The sequence below is a fragment of the Rutilus rutilus genome, assembly GCF_951802725.1.
Source record: "Rutilus rutilus genome assembly, chromosome: 4".
In the NCBI taxonomy this organism is placed as follows: domain Eukaryota; kingdom Metazoa; phylum Chordata; class Actinopteri; order Cypriniformes; family Leuciscidae; genus Rutilus; species Rutilus rutilus.
The window spans coordinates 36,573,027-36,592,358 of NC_140212.1; the positions used below are offsets into that span (position 1 = coordinate 36,573,027).

General features: G+C 38.3%; 2 protein-coding genes across 3 annotated transcripts; both read left to right on the forward strand.

The window, feature by feature from the left end:
* The first annotated feature begins 269 nt into the window (after positions 1 to 269).
* Positions 270 to 10,538, forward strand: LOC311289237 (uncharacterized protein). 2 transcript variants are annotated; one of them, XM_084407074.1, is made up of 3 exons: positions 270 to 350; positions 1,886 to 2,140; positions 9,533 to 10,538. In XM_084407074.1, exons 2-3 carry the CDS (start codon positions 1,945 to 1,947, stop codon positions 10,210 to 10,212), a joined length of 876 nt encoding a protein of 291 aa, XP_084263200.1. In that variant the 5' UTR covers positions 270 to 350; positions 1,886 to 1,944; the 3' UTR covers positions 10,213 to 10,538. The 2 variants fall into 2 exon arrangements, with proteins under 2 accessions (XP_084263200.1, XP_084263201.1); XM_084407075.1 differs by lacking the exon at positions 270 to 350 and adding an exon at positions 590 to 829.
* Positions 10,539 to 16,520: 5,982 nt separating this feature from the next.
* LOC311290049 (uncharacterized protein) lies at positions 16,521 to 18,258 on the forward strand. The gene is made up of 4 exons (XM_084408353.1): positions 16,521 to 16,762; positions 17,062 to 17,233; positions 17,424 to 17,522; positions 17,633 to 18,258. The coding sequence occupies exons 2-4, from the start codon at positions 17,119 to 17,121 to the stop codon at positions 17,818 to 17,820; spliced, it is 402 nt and encodes a 133-aa protein (XP_084264479.1). The 5' UTR covers positions 16,521 to 16,762; positions 17,062 to 17,118; the 3' UTR covers positions 17,821 to 18,258.
* The last annotated feature ends 1,074 nt before the right edge of the window (positions 18,259 to 19,332 follow it).

The following is a 19,332-nucleotide window of genomic DNA, read 5'->3' on the forward strand; positions in this document are numbered from 1 at the left end:
GTGATCCCAAGATTTTTTTTTTTTTTTTTTTGCTAGTTTGCTGAGAGATGGGAAGGTTTGTTGATGATTTCTACACCAAACTAATTGTATTATTTCTTTAATCTTTTTTTTTTATTATTGTCAATGTGAACTGTATTATTAACTTACCATTGTGTTATTAAATGTTTTTCACCAATACATTCAGCTCTGAGTTGTGTCATCTTTTAGATATATTTCTCTACGTAAATTTCTATGCACTTCTGTATTTTTAGACAGCAGCGTGTGAAACAGGACTTTTAATTTGGTTTCCGAGTGTGACGTCATAAGGCGGCGCCGCGCTCCCGCATCTGTTGTGATTCGGCTGAAGAAAGGTTTGTGTTTTAAGGTGTTTAACGCGATAGAAACCGTTTAATCGTCTTCAAGCATTATTAAGTTTAACAATGCATTGCTTTATCTAACATTTATTAACGTCGTGTGAGCAAAGTAACAATGAAAACTCGTGAGTAACAAAAGGTGCGTTTCAATTCGGTCTCTGCCGAGCAGTGATGTCCGGTTCGTGAACGACTCGTTCTTTTGAACCGGTTCTTTTTAGTGAACCGGTCGAACCAGTACACTAAATCGGACTGAATCGTTCGAAACAGTTCGCGTCTTGCGTCATCGCTGATCCACAAGTTTCTAAAGTTACTCACTTTCGGACATGCCTGAGTCCTGACAGTCCCTTCGAAATAAACCATTATCCTGGAGTATATTTTACTCCAGTAAATCCAACAGTTCACTGAGCTGAGACATGTTGCGCTGAGAGAAGTGATGAGCACGAGTAGCTGATACACGCGCACTACCGAACATACAGGTACAGCGGTTCTCGGATCACCAGTACAGAACCGAGAACAGTTTATTTGACATACTTGAGCATACATGAGCATGCATGCAATTTTTTTAGAGGGACGAAATGCATGTTACTTAAGTATTTTGTTGAACATCAATAAGTGTAACAAACATGTTTATCACATACTGTCTTTTCATTGAATTATTGTAAAGATTGGAAACAATGAATTGTAAAACTAAACATTTATTATACCAAAACATTATTTTCAGGAACAGATAATTTAATTTCTAAGTAAGTTGATACATTTTTGACGTAAACTCTTGCCCAGGTTTTAAGGGTGCAAATAAATGTTTATAATGTGTTAATCAAAATATATAACGTATTAAACATTCTGGAGACATGCATCAACCTAGTTTTGTCGACTGTATAAGGTTTCAGCAGTTCTCAGCTCAGCACACACAGGCCTATGCTACGGTTCTCGAGTCAAGAACTGGTTGTTGGATATCAGTTCTCGAATCACTAGTACAGAACCGAGAACTGTTTCTTTCGGACACGTTCGATACGGAGAACCGATGAGCTGGAGATACTGAGCATGCGTGATAGCACCATCTCTGAACCGAACTTTCGAAATGCATAGTGTGCTGATACATGAGCACAGGTGAACCGAGGACTTGAATGAGGTGCCGAATTCGGCGAAATGTACGTTTATTTAATTACAAGTAAAATAAAATTGATGAAGACCAGTTTATTCACTTATATCTTTAAGACATGTAAAACATACGCGTTTGCACATCGCCTTAGGCCTACTACAGGGTTCATTTTCAAAACGTAAATGTAAGAAACCTTTCCAAGATGATTATGACGATGAGTACTATTAGCCTATTCAACTGAAGTTATGATTACAAATGCCTTTATTTGAATGTATTTTTTATCCGCCGGGATGATAGAATTGACGTCATTACGTGATGACGTAAAAGAACTGGTGAACCATTTTTTTGAACCGGCTCATTGAAACGAACTGTATCTAATATTAAATTTGGATTTATTTTTCTTTCTGTTAATTATTCTCATTTTAAACAGGACAAACACAGAAAAACTCCTGGTGAAGCGACTGACATCCAGGTAACACTACTATAAAGATGGCGTTTATTAAAGAGGAGAGTGAAGACATAAAGATTGAAGAAACATTCAGTGTGAAACAAGAAGAAACATTTAGCATTAAACAAGAAGAAACTGAGGAACAAACAAAGATTGAGTTTATTAAAGAGGAGAATGAAGACATGAAGATTGAAGAAACATTCAGAGTGAAACATGAAGAAACTGAGGAACAAACAGGTTAGTTTCTCATAGTTGAACTCAGTCATCTGGGGCCTCATTTATAACCGCTGCGTACGCACAAAACAGGCCCTGAAAGAGGCGTACGCCACTTTCGACGTATAAGTTGTGATTTATAAAAACAAACTTGACGGGAAAATGTGCCCACCTGCACGCAAACTCTGACCCATGCGTACGAACGTTTTGGAGATGAAGCAGTTTAGCGACACCGATGGTGAGCTGGAGTTAAATGTCTTTTTGGTCACTTTTAGACAGAAAATCTAAAGAAAATTAAACATACAGAAAGATAATACAAATATAATTTCACTCACCAAGTCTATAACTTGAAGCAAATATCCATCCCTTCTTAAATGTCCGTGCCAGCGAGCGCGTTGGGCTGTTTAGTGAAACTGACGCAAATAACAGTTTAAATAAATAAAATAATGATTTAAACTATGTTTTACTTCTGATATAAACATTTAGATTAAATATGCCATTCAAATTAATGGAGTTAAACACTTAAACATGAAATCATTACTGAGAAGTTACAACATTTTTTATATTCAATCAATAGAAATATTTGTTGTGGATGCGATGCTTTTGAACACTTTTCCTGTGGCGTGCTGTGTTTTAATGTTTTAACCACAGAGATAATTGCTTATCATGATAATACCAGATTGTCTGATAAAATAGTTTCGTGCAAATAATGCCCAAGGCCTATCTGTTTCCATTAAAATATAAATCAATTAAAAATACAATTCGGCAAGTGGAAAAGATTGAGAAAAACTTTCTCTGAAATGTATTTTACACTATTTGATTTATGTATTCAAAAACAAGGCAAGATATAGGCAACTACTTGATTTTTATTAATGTAATGTGTCTTGTACCGTTAAACGTTATCACGTGGATGAATAATCATATGCAAATTATATGCAGATGAGGATCTGCATAGTAAAACTAGGCGTTGTAAGCTCCATATATGGTTATTTCGGGGTGGAGACACATGTGCGCACAATCTTCCGCTGACTGGGATTTATAAAGTGAATTCTACGCAGGTTCTGGCGTACGAACGGTTTTACAAGTGTGAATATTTTTTTGCGTACGCCATTTTTTGCTTTCGGGCGCACGTACACTTTTAGTAAGGTTCCTACGCACAGTTTTATAAATGAGACCCCAGAATTTCCAGCGCTACAGAAATGAATGATATTTTTTTAGGGGTGTGCCCATTGCTGCTGGTAGCCACTTTGGTGCCTAATTCCTTTTTGATGCCCACCCCGAAAAAAAACTTTGTTTAACTTTTTATTACCAAACATAAACTCAACTCAATACCAACAACACAATAGCAGCATCACGGCATGTGAACTGCTTGTAGATGGTTGCTCGTCGTCTGTATCTTCCTCTCCTTGTACGTATCTCAGCTTTGCCCCTGCTTAATTTAGAAATGCGAAGAAAAATTATCAATATAGAAAGAGACAAAATATTCAAGAATCTTGAACTGGAAAAAATTATAAACATTTAAAACTGAAAGCATGCAGCCAAGGAGCTCTCCCCCTTTATCAACTATTTGATAAATCTGATCTAATATAAAAGCATAATAGAATGAGTTGCAATATTGCAGACAATTCAACAACAATGTTTGCTTTATATCATTCAAAATAACATTTTATATTGATATCTTACCTACAGGAATAAAAGCAAAATGGTACTGAAGCAAGAGGAACTGTTAGCCTACCTTGTGCACTGCACTGACTGATAACTGTTACTGAGAAAGTATTAACCACCGTCACGTCGAAATAAACCATAAACTACTGCTCAATATCTAAAGTAAAGAAAGTAACAGCTAGCTGGCGTCAGTTACTGGTAAAATGCATAGATGGGTGTTTCTCACGAAAGCTTGTTTTTAAAAATTTCAAACATGTAAATTAAAAAAATCTGACATTAGAAACAAAGTCTGGAGAATATGTGAACATTAATTTAAAAACATTTACTTACATTAAGCCTTTTTTTAAGCATAATTTCCAAAACAAGTCCTAAAAAATCTAATTACTGCAACAGTCTGAAAACAAACACTGTTAGAAAAGAAAATGCATTTTCACATTTTTAAAAATGGATATTTAACAGTCATGCACAGTTACGAAACAACTTATTAATTAAGTTAGTAATGAAACAGGTTTTGGAAATGAGGTTGATTATTTCGGTAATGATAGTAAGTTTACTATGTCTAGATTTAACCCTCTGGGCTTCTTCATAAATGGGTTACACTTAGCTTCCTTCTGGTCAAAAAAGACCGAAGCCTTAAAATGTAATATGGTCATATTTGCACTCTTGATGTTTTAGAGTGTCACCCCTTCATTGCTGTGCACTTTTTTTCTGCACAGTGGCTGATTTGTAGTTTGTACCACCAAAAGTTTCTCTGAGTTTTCGTATTTTTTCGTATTTCCCATTCATTTCCTATGGCGGTCATTTTTGACCCGGAGGAAGCTAAGTGTGACTATTTTTTTTACGACCCTTTAACATATCCGAATCATGTCCATGATTTTTTTGTGTGTTCACATAGCTAATACAACAAAAGTCACCAACTGTCATTTTAAAAAAAAAATTAAACGTACAAGTTTTCGGTCATTTTTGTCCGAAGAAGCCCAGAGGGTTAATGTAGAAAAATTTATAATATCTGCAAAATCATGGATTCAATTTCAAATGTTTTATTTTGTAGTGCTTCAAAAATACATAAAAATAAGCAACAACGAAAGAAAGACAAATAAGTAAAATAATTTTTTTGTCACAAAAACATTAAAACAGGAATAAACAAGGCAACATTAGATAACATTTCGAGTGCTAATAGATAACATTAAATACTCTTGTTCTGGCTGTTTTGTTATATACATGCCTAAAAAGTGCCTAATAATATTTCCATACTGAAATAATATCGCCATTATAATTATTATGAGTTTGATTTTTCATTAGGCTATTTTTGGTGCCCTACGCACAGCACGTGGTGGGAGCGACAATACTCGGTCGGGTATCGGTCAGACGAGATCTGAGATCCAAATCCTATATTGTGCCAGTGTTTCCCATGGGAGGATAATGTACTTGTGGTGGTGGTGGCAGGGCGAAGTGGTGCAGCTCTGTGTTTGTTGAGTGGGTTCAGAATAAACTAGTCAAACAAAGGTTTATTGCAGAAAATACTCAACATTATTAAATTCATATTATGCATCAATTCATATTCATAAAATTATATTAGAAGCATGAACAAATATTATCAGAATGAAATCTTCAGATTTCCAAAACTATTTACAAAGTTGACCGTTTCTGTTTGAGCAGTGAATTTTTCTCTGCTTTGAAAAAAATTATAAAATTCAAAGGCCTGCCTGTATGGATAGGGTTCAGTGGCCGTTTATAACTTCTCCTTAAAGGGATGGTTCGGAGTAAAATCAACCTATGGTCCTTTGCACCATGAGCTCGAGCCAAACACCCTCCCAGAAGCTTTTTTTCCCTTGGTTGAACATTATTAAACTTATAGCTTATTTAGAGATATCAGCCGGATGGCTTAGTGCAGGCGCTAATGGATCCAAGCTTGTATCTCGTAAATTACCCCACTAATAATGCCCAGAATGGTACCAAACTTCTACAGTAGTACAAATAGATTCTGTACTCATAAAACGAGGTATTGGAAAGTTTGTACAGAAAGCGATGCATAAGGATGTAGTGTAACGGACGCCCAGTTCCAGGAATGCACTAATATTTTGTTGTTAGTACTAGTTTACAGCAATTATTAGTTAACACTAAGTTGTCAACACTTCAAAAAAATCATAATTTGTCGTTACACTACATCCTTATGCATCGCTTTCTGTCAGGACTTTTACGTGCTTTTCTCAACTCAGTGAAGTGACCTCGACGTCCGGGTTAGCGGTAGCATGAGCCGTCAGGCAAGTGTTATTTAAATAAACTCCTCATATACTTACAAACTTTCCAATGCCTCGTTTTATGAGTACAGAACCTATTTGTACTACTGTATAAGTTTGGTACCATTCTAGGCATTATTAGTGGGGTAATTTACGAGATACAAGCTTGGATCCATTAGCGCCATTAGATCCATTAATGGATCCATTAGCACTTTATACCAAAATGTCAAAAAATTTACTTGACTCAATGAACAGCATTAATAAAGCCCCAGTCTTACAGATCATTAACTAAAAAAAAAGTTGTTTTAGGGTTTAGTTGCTCTTTAAGGGGGTTAACCCTTTAACGTGCATTGTAACCGTGCGGTTGACCTTTTTTCGCGGTCAAATTCCTGTAATTAAAACTCGCCAAACCCCATTTTTAGCTGTTTGTGCTTCTTCCTCTCACTAAATAGAATGTGTAATGGTAATTATATCCACTGGGTGGAAATGTTGTAATAAAATATTTGTTGCTGAGACGAGCTGAATCTGAACCGGAAGTGTATTGTCGTGACCTCTCTTCAAACAATGGCTGCCAGAGACGCTAAAATTTAAGGTAAGATATTTTTTGGTTGGATTTCATGTTCTGGACTTCCTAATGATTATATTTTTGTTGAATGGAAGAAACGTGATGATAAGATGTATCTCTCTGTTACCTCAGAAAAGTTGTGTGACCGCTCGGTTGAGTTGCCCAGTTAGCGTAAACTGAACTGGACGCTTGCTAAATTAGCACAGCAACGCGATCGTGACTCAGTATAATACACCCTGCAGGATCATACGGCCTATTTCTTTGCTAGACTATATGTATTTTAAATCTGATTCTAAATTTAATACTGTTTACTCTTTACATATTACGAAATGAACCATTAGTCCTACTCATTATTTCTGCAATAGCCATCGTAGCTGAGGCTTATTGACTAACACTACATTATGCATTGAATAGCTACAACTACAGCTGTCTAGATGGGTATAAACATTACATTTTCTGTTCAATAATCTGACAAACATAACACGATAATGAGACTGTAATTGAATTGATGGTTGGACATTTTGGGATTTATTTAGCACAGTAAACTTACCTTATCAGTCACACTTCAACATTTTCTGTCTCTTGTTATGTAATTTCATGGTTGTGTGTTATCCGATTTGTCATACATTGTACACAGAGTATTTATTAGCATATGCAATTTTTTCTTAACAAATTAAATGTGCCTGTATGTTGGGAGAACAGTTTATCAATATGACAATTGTGCATTTATTATGGATAGATGTACCTGATGCACTGATTACTCAAGATACAGTTTGCGACCCTACACTGTACAGTAATGTTTATTATGTTCCATCTCTTTCAGACATAATGGACTGCCGTACATTTTATGCCCCCCCCCCCCCCCCCCCCCCCCCCCCCAGATCTACCTCTAGCACTATTGCACTTTTACCCGCTGATCCATGTGACTCAGAAGTGGAAGAGCTCAGTGATCCAGACGATGGAGATAATGAAGATTTTGTCCCTCCACGCGGTATAGATTTACCGCCCCCTTCAAAGAAATTGAGGAATCGAAACAGGCTTGTTGAGGTATCTTCAGACCTCAATCAAACTCCCTCCCCTCCTGCAAAGTCCAGAAAGACCAAATGGGTCAAAAAGGACATTCCAATCTTCACTCTGCCCGAGCCTGTCTTTGAGCTTCCAGAGTTGGTCCAGACGCCGTTTCTGTATTTTAAGAAGCTCTTTACTGACCAGATGATTGTGCACATAACTGAGCATACCAACCTGTACTCATGGTGCGTTCAAGTCCTCCTGGGAAGTTCGTACGTACGAGGTGGGAAGTCGTGCTTATAACGGCATGTGCGTTCAAGTCACTTTTGTCGGAGCAAAATGGCGGAGTACTTTCTCTTAATTAATTACACAAAAATACAGTATGGTTCTTAAACTCTTGTTCTAGAAAATGAAGAACAAAGAAATGTGCATCAGGTGTACTTTGTATTTTTATGTTTTTAATTAATTTATGAAGCCACTGCCAACACATCGTTACATGCTGCATTGTTATATTATAATACTATCATATTCTGTGTTGGCGATTAGCTAACTGAGCTGTTAATAGAAAAGCCTGACAATATCACTGCTAAATACCTTTACGTATTGTGTATTCCGCCATGTTAATCACTGACACGCCCCCAACTCGTAAAGATCGGAGCTTAGAGAAAATCCCGAGCTCCCCACTGGTATTTACGACATTGTGGTGGCGTTCAAGTGCGTTCAACTCGTAAATACGATCTATACGAGATGACTTGAACGCACCAATAGTTCAACAGACCGGGACATCCATCAACACCACAGCTGCTGAAATTGAGGTTTTCTTGTCAGTTTTGCTCTACATGGGTGTTTTTGAATTTCCCTCTTTGGAAGATTACTGGGCCTGTGAGTCACGCTTCCCACCAGTGGCTGATACCATGTCAGTGAAGCGCTTCAAAGTGCTCCGAAGATATGTCCACTTCAATGATAACTTCCAGACGGAAGGCTGCCCTGACCGCTTCCATAAGATACGCCCTCTTTTTGACATGTTCAGAGAACAGTTCAGAGAACATTCAACTTGTTGAATTATTCTCAACAAGAATAATTTGTCTATACCATACATCTTGTCAGATATTGTTACCAGAGATTATTTATTTATTTTATTTATAGTATATTTTTTAAATAATTTGTTTACAGTTATCATAATTATTTATTTAGTTTTGTATTTGTTTGTTACATTTCTTGATTTCTATTATGTTTACTGTTGCACTTTACAATGTTTTTATTGTATGTGTTATAATAAGAACATGTTTTTAAAATAAATTGATGATATTGTTAACATATTCTATTGTCTGTAATGTTTTTATATGAAAAAAAATTAAACTTAAGATGCACACAAGAAAAAAAATCCATGAATGCCTAATACTAGTTACTTCATGCCGAGAATTACCCTAACTGGGCAAGTCAACCGGCTGGTTGACGTGTGTATCTGCTTCCTGATTGGGTCAAAAAAAACAAAAAACACTGAAAAGTTGCTAAATGTGGACTAAGGAACACCATTTTATCAAAAAAAATTTTTTTTGCATATTTATTTCTTAGTGTGACTGATAAAAGGTTAAGAGAAGGACTGTTAAACAGATTGTAAACTAAGGAAGACATATGGTAGTAGTGAGTGCTCAGGCTCTGGAATTCTCTGTGCTGTCAATATAAAAGTCTGCCACCCTGTCAAAAATTAAATTCCCACACAAAACCAGAGAGGCAAGACTTTTGTGAAGGCATACATCACTTCTGGGTTCATATTGGTGGTGCAAATAAAATCTGGAAACCCTTCAAGAACCGAGTTTGGCACCCCTGTTGTATAGGATCTAACATGCATGTTATGAGTTTTAATATTTATGGTTTTAATGTTTGTGATTTGTGACATTAAACTGGGATTAACTTTTCTGTCTTTTTTCGCCTTAGACCTGATGCCATTAAAAGAGGAGAGTCAAGATCTGAATGAAATGGAAGAGAAAGATCAGTACAAGACGCATCATGATATCATAACTGAAGAAAAGTCTTTGAATTGCTCACAGGCTGAAACAACTTCCTCACAAAAAATGGCTCAAAAGACACCAAAGACAGGGACTATAGGTAATTTCACCTGCCACCTGTGTGGACTAAGTTTCAAAAAGCAGGGAAACCTTGAAGTTCACATGAGAGTTCACACTGGAAGGAAGCTTTACCCCTGCCAAGAGTGTGGAGTAATTTTCAATCAACAAGGAAACCTTAAAGTGCATATGAGAATTCACACTGGAGAGAAGCCTTTCACCTGCTCTCAGTGTGGAAAGACTTTCAGGCAAAAAGGAAACCTTAAAAACCACATGAGAGTTCACACTGGAGAGAGACCTTACACCTGCCAACTGTGTGGAATGCGTTTCAGGCAAAAAGGAAACCTAACTTACCACTTGATAGTTCATAATGGAGAGGAGCCTTACACCTGCCAACAGTGTGGAACAAGTTTCACTAAGAAAGGAAACCTTACAAAACACATGATCATTCACAAAGAAAAGAATCCTTTGATATGCCAACAGTGTGGAAATACTTTTAATCAACGTGGAAACCTTAAAATCCACATGAAAATTCATTCTGGGGAGAAGTAGAGTAAAGAAAAGTAAAGTTAACATTTGTATGTTAGTGTTTATACAAATGCAAGTATGCTCATGAGATGGTGTTACAAACATTATTTGTAACAAGAAGATCTATAAATGATATGAAACGTGTATGTGTGATAAATAGTTTAGGCTTTATATTAGGGGATGCAGAAAGCTTATAATAAAGTCATAATAAATGTTTATTTGCTTGAAAACTTTTTTTTTTAAGAGAAATTACTCTTCTTTAAAACATTGCTTTAACACTTGCATGTTTGTGCTTTTGAACACAGACCTTATTACGTCACAATGCATCAATAAACTATATACTGATGATTTACCATTGGTTTGATCATTGTTTTTTTCATTTTTAACCATTGATTGAGATCATGATGCTAAAACAAGTTTGACATTAATATCAAGTGATTCATAATATATCAACTAGGCCTAGTAACTTAACCATCTACTAATGATCTGATTTTATTTCATGATTTACTATTTTTTTAAGATAACTTTAAAACATATTTGTAAATAATTAGTATATCACTTAGTAATCATTTATGAATGTATAGTCATGTTTTGACCACCCACCAGGCTGATGGAGGACGCTGCTGAGTCATCATTAAATTTGTATTCTGTTATTTCATAACCACTTCCTTAACCAACAAAAACTTGGCATTGCAGTAGTGTGGAAAAATGACTGCTTTACTTGAAATAAAACCATTGCGCGAATTATTCGTGCGTCAAAATCGCGTCCAGTGTGAAAGGACCTTTACTTGAAATGTGGTCTGTAAAGGCCTCATAAGGAGTCTTTTTTTCATACACTGTTGAAAAGGTCTCACCTGGCAGAATACAAAAAGCATATTTGTTTCAGTTTGAGACCAAACTATACCAAGTATTTGTATGAAAGGTTGCTGCCAAGTATACAGATTAGCCTTTTGTCAAGTTTTGGTTTGTAACGTCTTGAAACATAAAAACGTAATTTTATGGCATTCTATGTATTCTTTCTAATAGTCATTGTGTCAAGCATTAATAATAACAAAATAAATCAATAAATTGCCTTCTTTTTTCTGGGTTCTGTTTTAATTATTTTTTGCAAAATTTTAAAGGTTTTCTATCAAATGAGACCAAGGTAATAAACCTTGTTGACAACAAAAATTTTGCAGAACAATGAGCTCTAAGTATATACTCAAGAGATTTAGGAAGGATGAAGCATTCCTATCAGATTACAGAGACTTTATTAGCGACATCCTAAAGAAATGCAGAAAAGTACCAGAAGTAGGGATGGTAATTGAGAACCGGTTCTAAGTTTTATGAACCATCGATATTGTATGCCCTCGACATTAACGATTCCTCTTATCGATGCTCCTGCTCCGAGTCCCAGCCATAGTATATACATACCGTGAACTCACAACTTTCCCTTTTTTCCTTTATCGGGCACCATAGCATGGCGTCCTACGCATCTGTGAGTCATGACGTCAAAGCGATTTGAGCAGAGGAGGTAATCATAGAGAGGAAGAGGCAATCTAAAACTTGCCTTTATTTTACTAAACAAATTATGCCATTTGCAATAACAGGGTTTTTCGCCCGCCAAAGTGAATTTTTGTCCCACCAAAGTCTTATTTGATCGGTGAGTAATGTAGATGAACTGCTGCGCTTGTGACAGGGCGCATGTTTAACTGAAAGAACGAGCAGAGAGAGAGAGAGAGAGAGAGATCCGGTCGCGCGCACGTTTCATGTGGAGCATTCAGAGATTTTTTTTTCCTGAATTACCGCTGGGTGTGAATTGTGCTAAAATAAGTTGCCTTATCTTCTCTGAAAAGCGTTCCGCACATTCAGCTGACATAAAACAACACTTTAAATAAACGAAAAAAAAACCTATCCAGTGATGAAATGCTTTCTGTGTTGACACAAATCTTGGATGTCCATGTCCTAACTGCTGGGATAATCACACAACGCGTACACGTCCAATTCGCGAACTAATGACTCCTTTGAACCGATTCATTTTAATGAATGGTTAAAACAACTGATCTTTCCAACACTGAACTCGCAAGACGTCTGAATCTTTAACTATTAACTATAATTAATCGGTAACACTTTACAATAAGGTTCCATTTATTACATAAATTGCATAAAAAGTACAGTTTGCTTACTCAAGCGTAAGCTTTAAAACAAATAAAACCACTTGTTTTTTTGCCGAAAAAGCATATGACTACTTTTTTCCACACAGTGCTATCAGGAATCGATAAGAGAATCGTTAAAGAATCGGATCGATAAGCAGAATCGTCAGTGGCATTGATGTTGATAAAATCTTATCAATTCCCACCCCTAACCAGAAGAGGAGCTAGACAGAGATAATGGTAGAGTATGATACATTCCCCATCATTGATCCCACCATAAAAAGAAAAAGAAAATCAGAGTGGTATTTGATTGTGCTTCCTCATTTTAAGATACTTTACTGAATTCAGAATTGTTGCAGGGTCCAGATCTCATGAATACCCGCTTAGGTGTTGTAAGGTTTGAGGACGAACCAAACACAAATGAATCTTCCAGGTGATTTGTTCAAACATAATTCCACACAGAATTCAACACTCCAGACCCCAAATCACCAATCCAGACCCATAAAATCCAGGCTCCTGCCAGTCTATGCTAAGAACTTTATGGCCATGCAAACAACTAAAGGAAGAACGTTGTCAATGTTAGATGGTTTGGAAAAGACGGATTGGTTCAGAGATGGCAAAGCTCAGGGCCCGACCAAGATAACGGCAAAGGTTGCTTGATCCCACGACAGATATACAAAACAGACCTCCTTCTTCTTAAGGAACTCTGAATGACCCCAAGGTTGAAATCTCTTAAAACCACAGAGACTGAGACTTTACCTATAAAAATACATAAAATCATCCCAAAACAATTCTTGATGGACTTATAATCAAACATCGTGCAACTACATAATTCTATAGTGTCTACAACCTTTATGTGTGTCTAATATGCTTAGATCCCATATAAGTCATGTAATTGTTATAACTATTAGATGTTTGAATGAAAGTGTGTCTCGTTTCCTATCAGTACGATCGTATGTTCTTGATTCAAAAGATGGCTTGATTGAAATCTGTGTAAAATGTTTCGTATTCTTATAATAGTAATGATGTCTAAACTGTGGCCTCTGTAGTCTCTGCTAGAGCTGGAGAGTAAGGAGATCACAGATAACGCATGATTTACGATGAGAAGTGAAGAAAATGCCACCTCTCAAATAAAGACAGTGTCTAATTGGTCAGAACTCATCCAGGAGGCTGGACAAACATTTGAGTTTAAAATCTTAGGACCCGAACAAAGCTTGGGGGGAGAAAGAGATTAAAGTAGATTCGAAACGATCATGGAGAAACCATGACGGAGTAACCAGACAGACCAGTAACCATGTAGAAGAGCAGACGAAAGAACCCAAATCAATATCAGAAGAACATGGGTTAAAGCCCATGGTGCAGTTTTTTTTTTTTTTTTTGGTTCTTTTCTAGTTGATAATAAACATTTAAACAGTTATCCATTGTAATTGATGTTGTAGGGTATTACAAAAAAGAAATATAATAAGGAAAAGTAGGTGATATTTTAGCGGTTAGCAACAGGTTAGCGATGATTCTTCTTTCTCCCACAATGGATTGCATGACGTCACTTGAGGTACTCGCTTTTGGACGACAGACGAAAGCCTTGATACCATTGAGAGAGAGTGAGACGAGTAGTGAGAGTAGCAGCTAGTGAAAGAGTGACAGTGTCAGATATATAAGTAGATAGATATATCATATCATAGCATAACATAGCATAGATAGATAGTGAGAGATAGCATAGCATAGCATAGCATAATAGATAGCTTAGAGAAAGAGTAGATAATAAATAGACAAAATGGTTTATTACTGTGTTTGTGCCGGGTGCAAGAACTCCAGCAAAACTGGACATAGGGTCCATTGTTTCCCCAAGGACAAAGGGATCTTCCGAAGCTGGGTGCAATTTGTCAAGATTAGGCGGGCAGATTTTTCAGCTAGCTCTGTCACCGCCTACTCGAGAATATGCAGCGCGCATTTCAAGGAGGAGGATTACCACTCAGGGGATGCCAAGATGGTCTCACTTGGTTTAAAGAGTGAGAGGATGGCTAAGTTAATTCCTACCGCCGTGCCGCCTGTGAATGCAAACCTCTCTGCTTGCCCTGTCCCGAGGTCAAGAGACACCACCGTCTGCCACAAGCGAGCTATTGCCACGGTAAGCATCATGCTAACGTTAATGTTTACAAGCTGCGTGTTAGCTAGCTCTGTGTGTATTTTGCATACCGTGTTCCCTTTGACACAGCCTCCACTACAAGCATGATCACTCTGACATTAGAAGAGCATATTTCGTGATTCACGAATATGAGCCAAAACAAAATTGCCCTGAAGTAAATGTCCATATCGTCATGAAAGCTTCATGGCTAGTGTTTGGATCAGTGGTGATGATCATCAAGCGGCTTTCACTGTTTTGATTTTGGTACGGCTGTGCCATAGGTTATTGTTTCCACTGGGAAACTAGTTGTAGCACACACGTCCCATTCTATTGATGGACTTATGAAATGACTGGGAATATTTACTTATCGTCTTGGAATTTCAAAGATGATAAGTAAATAATTCTTAGTACTTCCAAGTTGAAAATGATTAAATGTTTCCATGTACCCCTGCAATGTGCTCGTGTTCCCTTGGTTGCGAATCACTGATCTAAGTATTCATAGTGTACCCACCTCTTATTTCACCACTACACCCTTGCATTTCGCTGACCATTTTTTATATTTGTTTTCGCAAGATGTTGACAGACGCCTCACAGCAGGAGACCGTGGACAGTGTAGACACTGTGGAGAGTGTCGATACTGGGGATCAGCCCTTGCCCTCCTCCACTTCTGATGCTGGGACACAGTGTTATTTGAAGCCCCCCCGATGGTCTCACGGTAAATCTTGGGTATTTTAAGGGGTAGATATTCTGTCTAAAACATTGCCAGTATCTATGCAAGCAGGACATTTCCATACACATTGATTAAATTAATACATAGCATGAGGAGGATGAGGAGGACTTGTTTGATGAGGAGCCACCTTACACGTGTGACCCCCACCACAAGTGAGATCATTTAAAACCAACATAGACCATTTTGAATGCTCATTTTTTTGTGTACTGTAGCTTTGGTAGTTTGAATGACAGATATGACAGGGCCATTAATTTCACTGGATGTTTGGCCACCCAGACATTAAGAATGTTGACTCTGTTTGGCCTGCAGTGCATCAGTGCGAGCAGTTTCTTTCGCCATCAGCGCCGCTATACCATCCCTGTAATCGTTCAGGCCTGGCAAAATGATCAAGCAAAGAATTTTAGTGACCTACGGGCAATGGATGGCGGGCTAGTTCTTGCTGGTGACTGCAGGTAAACCAGTGTGAGAGTTTATAGACCAGTTGCACGTTTTGATTTTGTTATTTGTTATCATGTAGGGTGGCTTTAGTTGGCATTTGCAGATGACACGGTGGATTGTCTTTACAGACCTTGGTTATTAAAAACTTTAAACATAATTCAAATTTGTAATTAATTCCAGGTCAGATTCTCCTGGGCACTGCGCGAAGTATGGATCCTACTCTCTGATAGAGGACAGAGTGAACAAGGTGGTGGATGTTCAGCTTGTTCAGGTAAACCTGATGTTATTAGACAAAGAAATGAACTCTGCCATTTGGTAAACTGATTGTATCTTAATATAACATCTTTCCACTAGTACAACGATGCATAGAGCTTTATTGTGTATTGCCTAACTAGAGTACAGTGTATCATAATGCCTGGACCAGCAACGCATCGGTTCATTCACGCCTCCTTCAACAACACCAGCATTCTACACTTACACTGTTATGTCATGTTGCAGAGCTCAGAGGTTCCCAACAGCTCATGGTGTGAGCTTGAAGGGCTCAAGCGCAGTGTTGGCCTGCTGAGGGGAAAGGACCTGCATTGGGCAACGCTGATCACGGACCGTCATCGCCAGGTATTTACAATAAAAATGCAGTATAGAATGTAAATATCTGAATTGCACTAAAGCTGGATGTTTGTGGTTTGCTGATGCACTGAGGGCCACACAGGTCAATCATCCACAAAAGTTTGTTTATTTCTCCTTAGGTTGCCAAATGGGTGAGAGAGGAGCTGAGCCCTGAAGGGACACGGCATTATTTTGATGTGTGGCACATTGCCAAAAGTATGTATCCATTGTTGGAACCTTGAAGCAGTTTTTGTTAGTGCATATCAATTAATACCATTTGTTCTAAAACAGGTCTGGGGAAGGCATTGGATGCAGCTTCAAAAGAGTGTGACCAACTACAGTTGTGGAGGCCTGCTATAGTGAATCACCTCTATTGGACTGCAGCCTCAACCCCAGATGGCAACCCAGCGGTCATGGAGGCCAAATGGAGAAGTTTAGTCAACCACATCCAGGAAATCCATGACCATGACACCCCTGCCTTCTCCAGTTGTGCCCATGGCCCTCTAGACGGGGATCAGCGCAACAAAGAGTGGCTGGACCCAGGTACAGTACACACAGTATGTGGTATTATGCACGCTCTACAGTTTTGTTGTATTTGCTGTCTGAGTGATTGTCTGGATGCTTTGACATGTGACCTTTGTGATGAAATTATTTTTTCATTCCATGGCAATCTCATAACATTCTGTTTACTGTTTATGTTTGCTATAATTCATATGCAGGACAATTTCATGCTTTCCATTAAAAAAAATAATTTTGTCTGTCTATCTATCTTCTTGTCTATTTGTATGTTTTCCATCTGTGTGTCTGTCTACCTCCCTGCCTACCTGTCTTGGTCTTTGCAGGCTCATTGGCAGCAGTAAAGTTGGAGAACATAATCACGAGGACTGCCCTACTAAAAGATGTTCGACAGCTGTCTCCACAGCACCAGACCTTCTCCCTTGAGGCTTACCACTCCCTCATCTTGCACTTCGCGCCCAAGCACACAGGGTTTTCATACCTTGGGATGTATAGCAGGTCAGTGCTATCCAATGGAATAATACTGTCAATTATTATGCCTTTTATAGTAATAATAGTACCTATTATCATGCCTATTGTAGTATTTTGTCATACATACACCAAGTTTCAAAGATTTTCTCAAATGTGTTATTTTGTAGGCTTCTCTTAGCGGCGCTGCATTACAATCACAATGCCAACCGCGAGACAGCACGGAGAAGTGATGGGACGGAGAAGTACTGCGTGCGGTATCCGCGCTTCAGAAAAGGTGCCCATGTGGTGCGTCCCATCAAAGAGGCAGCCTCATACGGTAAGCAGTCTCATGCAGTTCTATCATATTTTGAGATGGCGCACGAGACATCTGTGATCAGTGGCAATGATCTTTATACAGTATTATTATTATTATTATTATGTCTGCAGGTTATGCAACATCATTAATGAAGGCCCTTCGGGAAAGCTACACCAATTCACCTGCAGCTCTTCGAGAGGTTAGCGCCAATTTGTCCTCCGATGCACCCGCCCCCATCGCCAAATCCTTCGAACAGGTTCCTAAGGAGGAGGCCGTCAGCCTCTACCTAGCCCGGCAGTCACGCTACAAGAAAACCTAATTTCACTTTTTTTTTTTTTTTTTTTACAGACAAGTCCAATGATTTAGTTGTAAGTATTTATTTTAGTTGTTAGTTATCTTCTTTCCTTCTGTCCCTGTCCTCTCATTTGGTGGTGGTTTCCTGCATGCTGCATGTTTTGTTTTTTCTTTGTGTGCTGTTGCTTTGGTTTTACTTTGCACAAAATCATAACTTTTTTTCGTCTTTGTAAGTGGCAATAATTGTCTCTGTACCCCATTCAAGGGGTCCTGCATGCTGCATGTCTGCTCCTCTGTCTGTTATTTGCATGAAATTTGTTGTATGTAATTCAAAATAATTTACCAATCATTTTACCTGTGCCTTGTCAACCTCTGTGTGCGGTGTTGTCTGGGCTCACTGTGTGTCTGCTTGATGTGCTTTTGCATGTATCACTGCATATGCATGCATGAAATAGTATGTGTTTTTGTGTGTGTGTGTGTGTGTGTGTGTGTGTGTGTGTGTGTGTGTGTGTGTGTGTGTGTGTGTGTGTGTGTGTGTGTGTGTGTGTGAGAGAGAAAAAGAACCATCAGTTGACCCTCAGGTAAGACCACACTATTGCAGGCAAAAGAAACAATGTGCAAACGTTTCAGGTCTAGCCCTTCATCAGTGCTCCTTGTATGTTCTGTGCCTAACCATTTTTTTATATAGATTTGTTTACTTCCAACCTGTGTCTTTGTTCAGTAATCTTTGTCCTTGTTCAGTAAATGTTTAAATGTTCAGTAACCATTACAAGCAATGCCAATAAACTGTTTTTTCTTATCAAAATTCATGTGTTCTGTGTATTTTATAACATTTTAAGGGCAATTGGGCGATCACAACAGAATAAGCCATTCTTTTTATTCATTTTCATCCAAACGAGGCCATTGAAAGCCCTGATAGGTCTGGTCACCACTTTGGAATTGTTGTCTGATGGTTGAAACCACACAAGAGGGTAGAGGCTTCCTTATACTCCTGCCTAAAACTCCATAAGCCCAGCGTATAGCCTGCCTGTACGCAGTGTACCGGTATTGCCTAGGGATAAGTAGGAAAGATTCTTAAGTTTAAAACTATGTAAGTAGGTTGGAAACGTCATTTTAAGCCTGTCTCTTATGCATGTTTATTGTGTATGCAACACATCTCCTGTCACCTATAGCTGTTGTTCAAAGGACTCAGTGTAAAAAGATTGGTAAAGTAAACATAAACCATGAACATACTCGTGCGTGCTGGCTTGAAGGGGACCATGATCCTGCCTGAAGTGTGAGTATGCTATGTGTAGCACAAACGGATTCAGGCAGCATGCCTCAAATCCAGGATGCTGCGTTAAGCACGTTACATCTGCTGGCCGCGGGGTCAAAACGCGCTCACCTCCCTACAACACAAGCTCTCCACCACAGTTTCCATGGGACGACACCGCCCACACAGACACCTGCCAAACACAGCGACACAGACGCTTACTACTCACTCCCTCTCCCGGTAAGCCTGACGGTGTCAATGACAATCAATCACGAGGAAAACTAG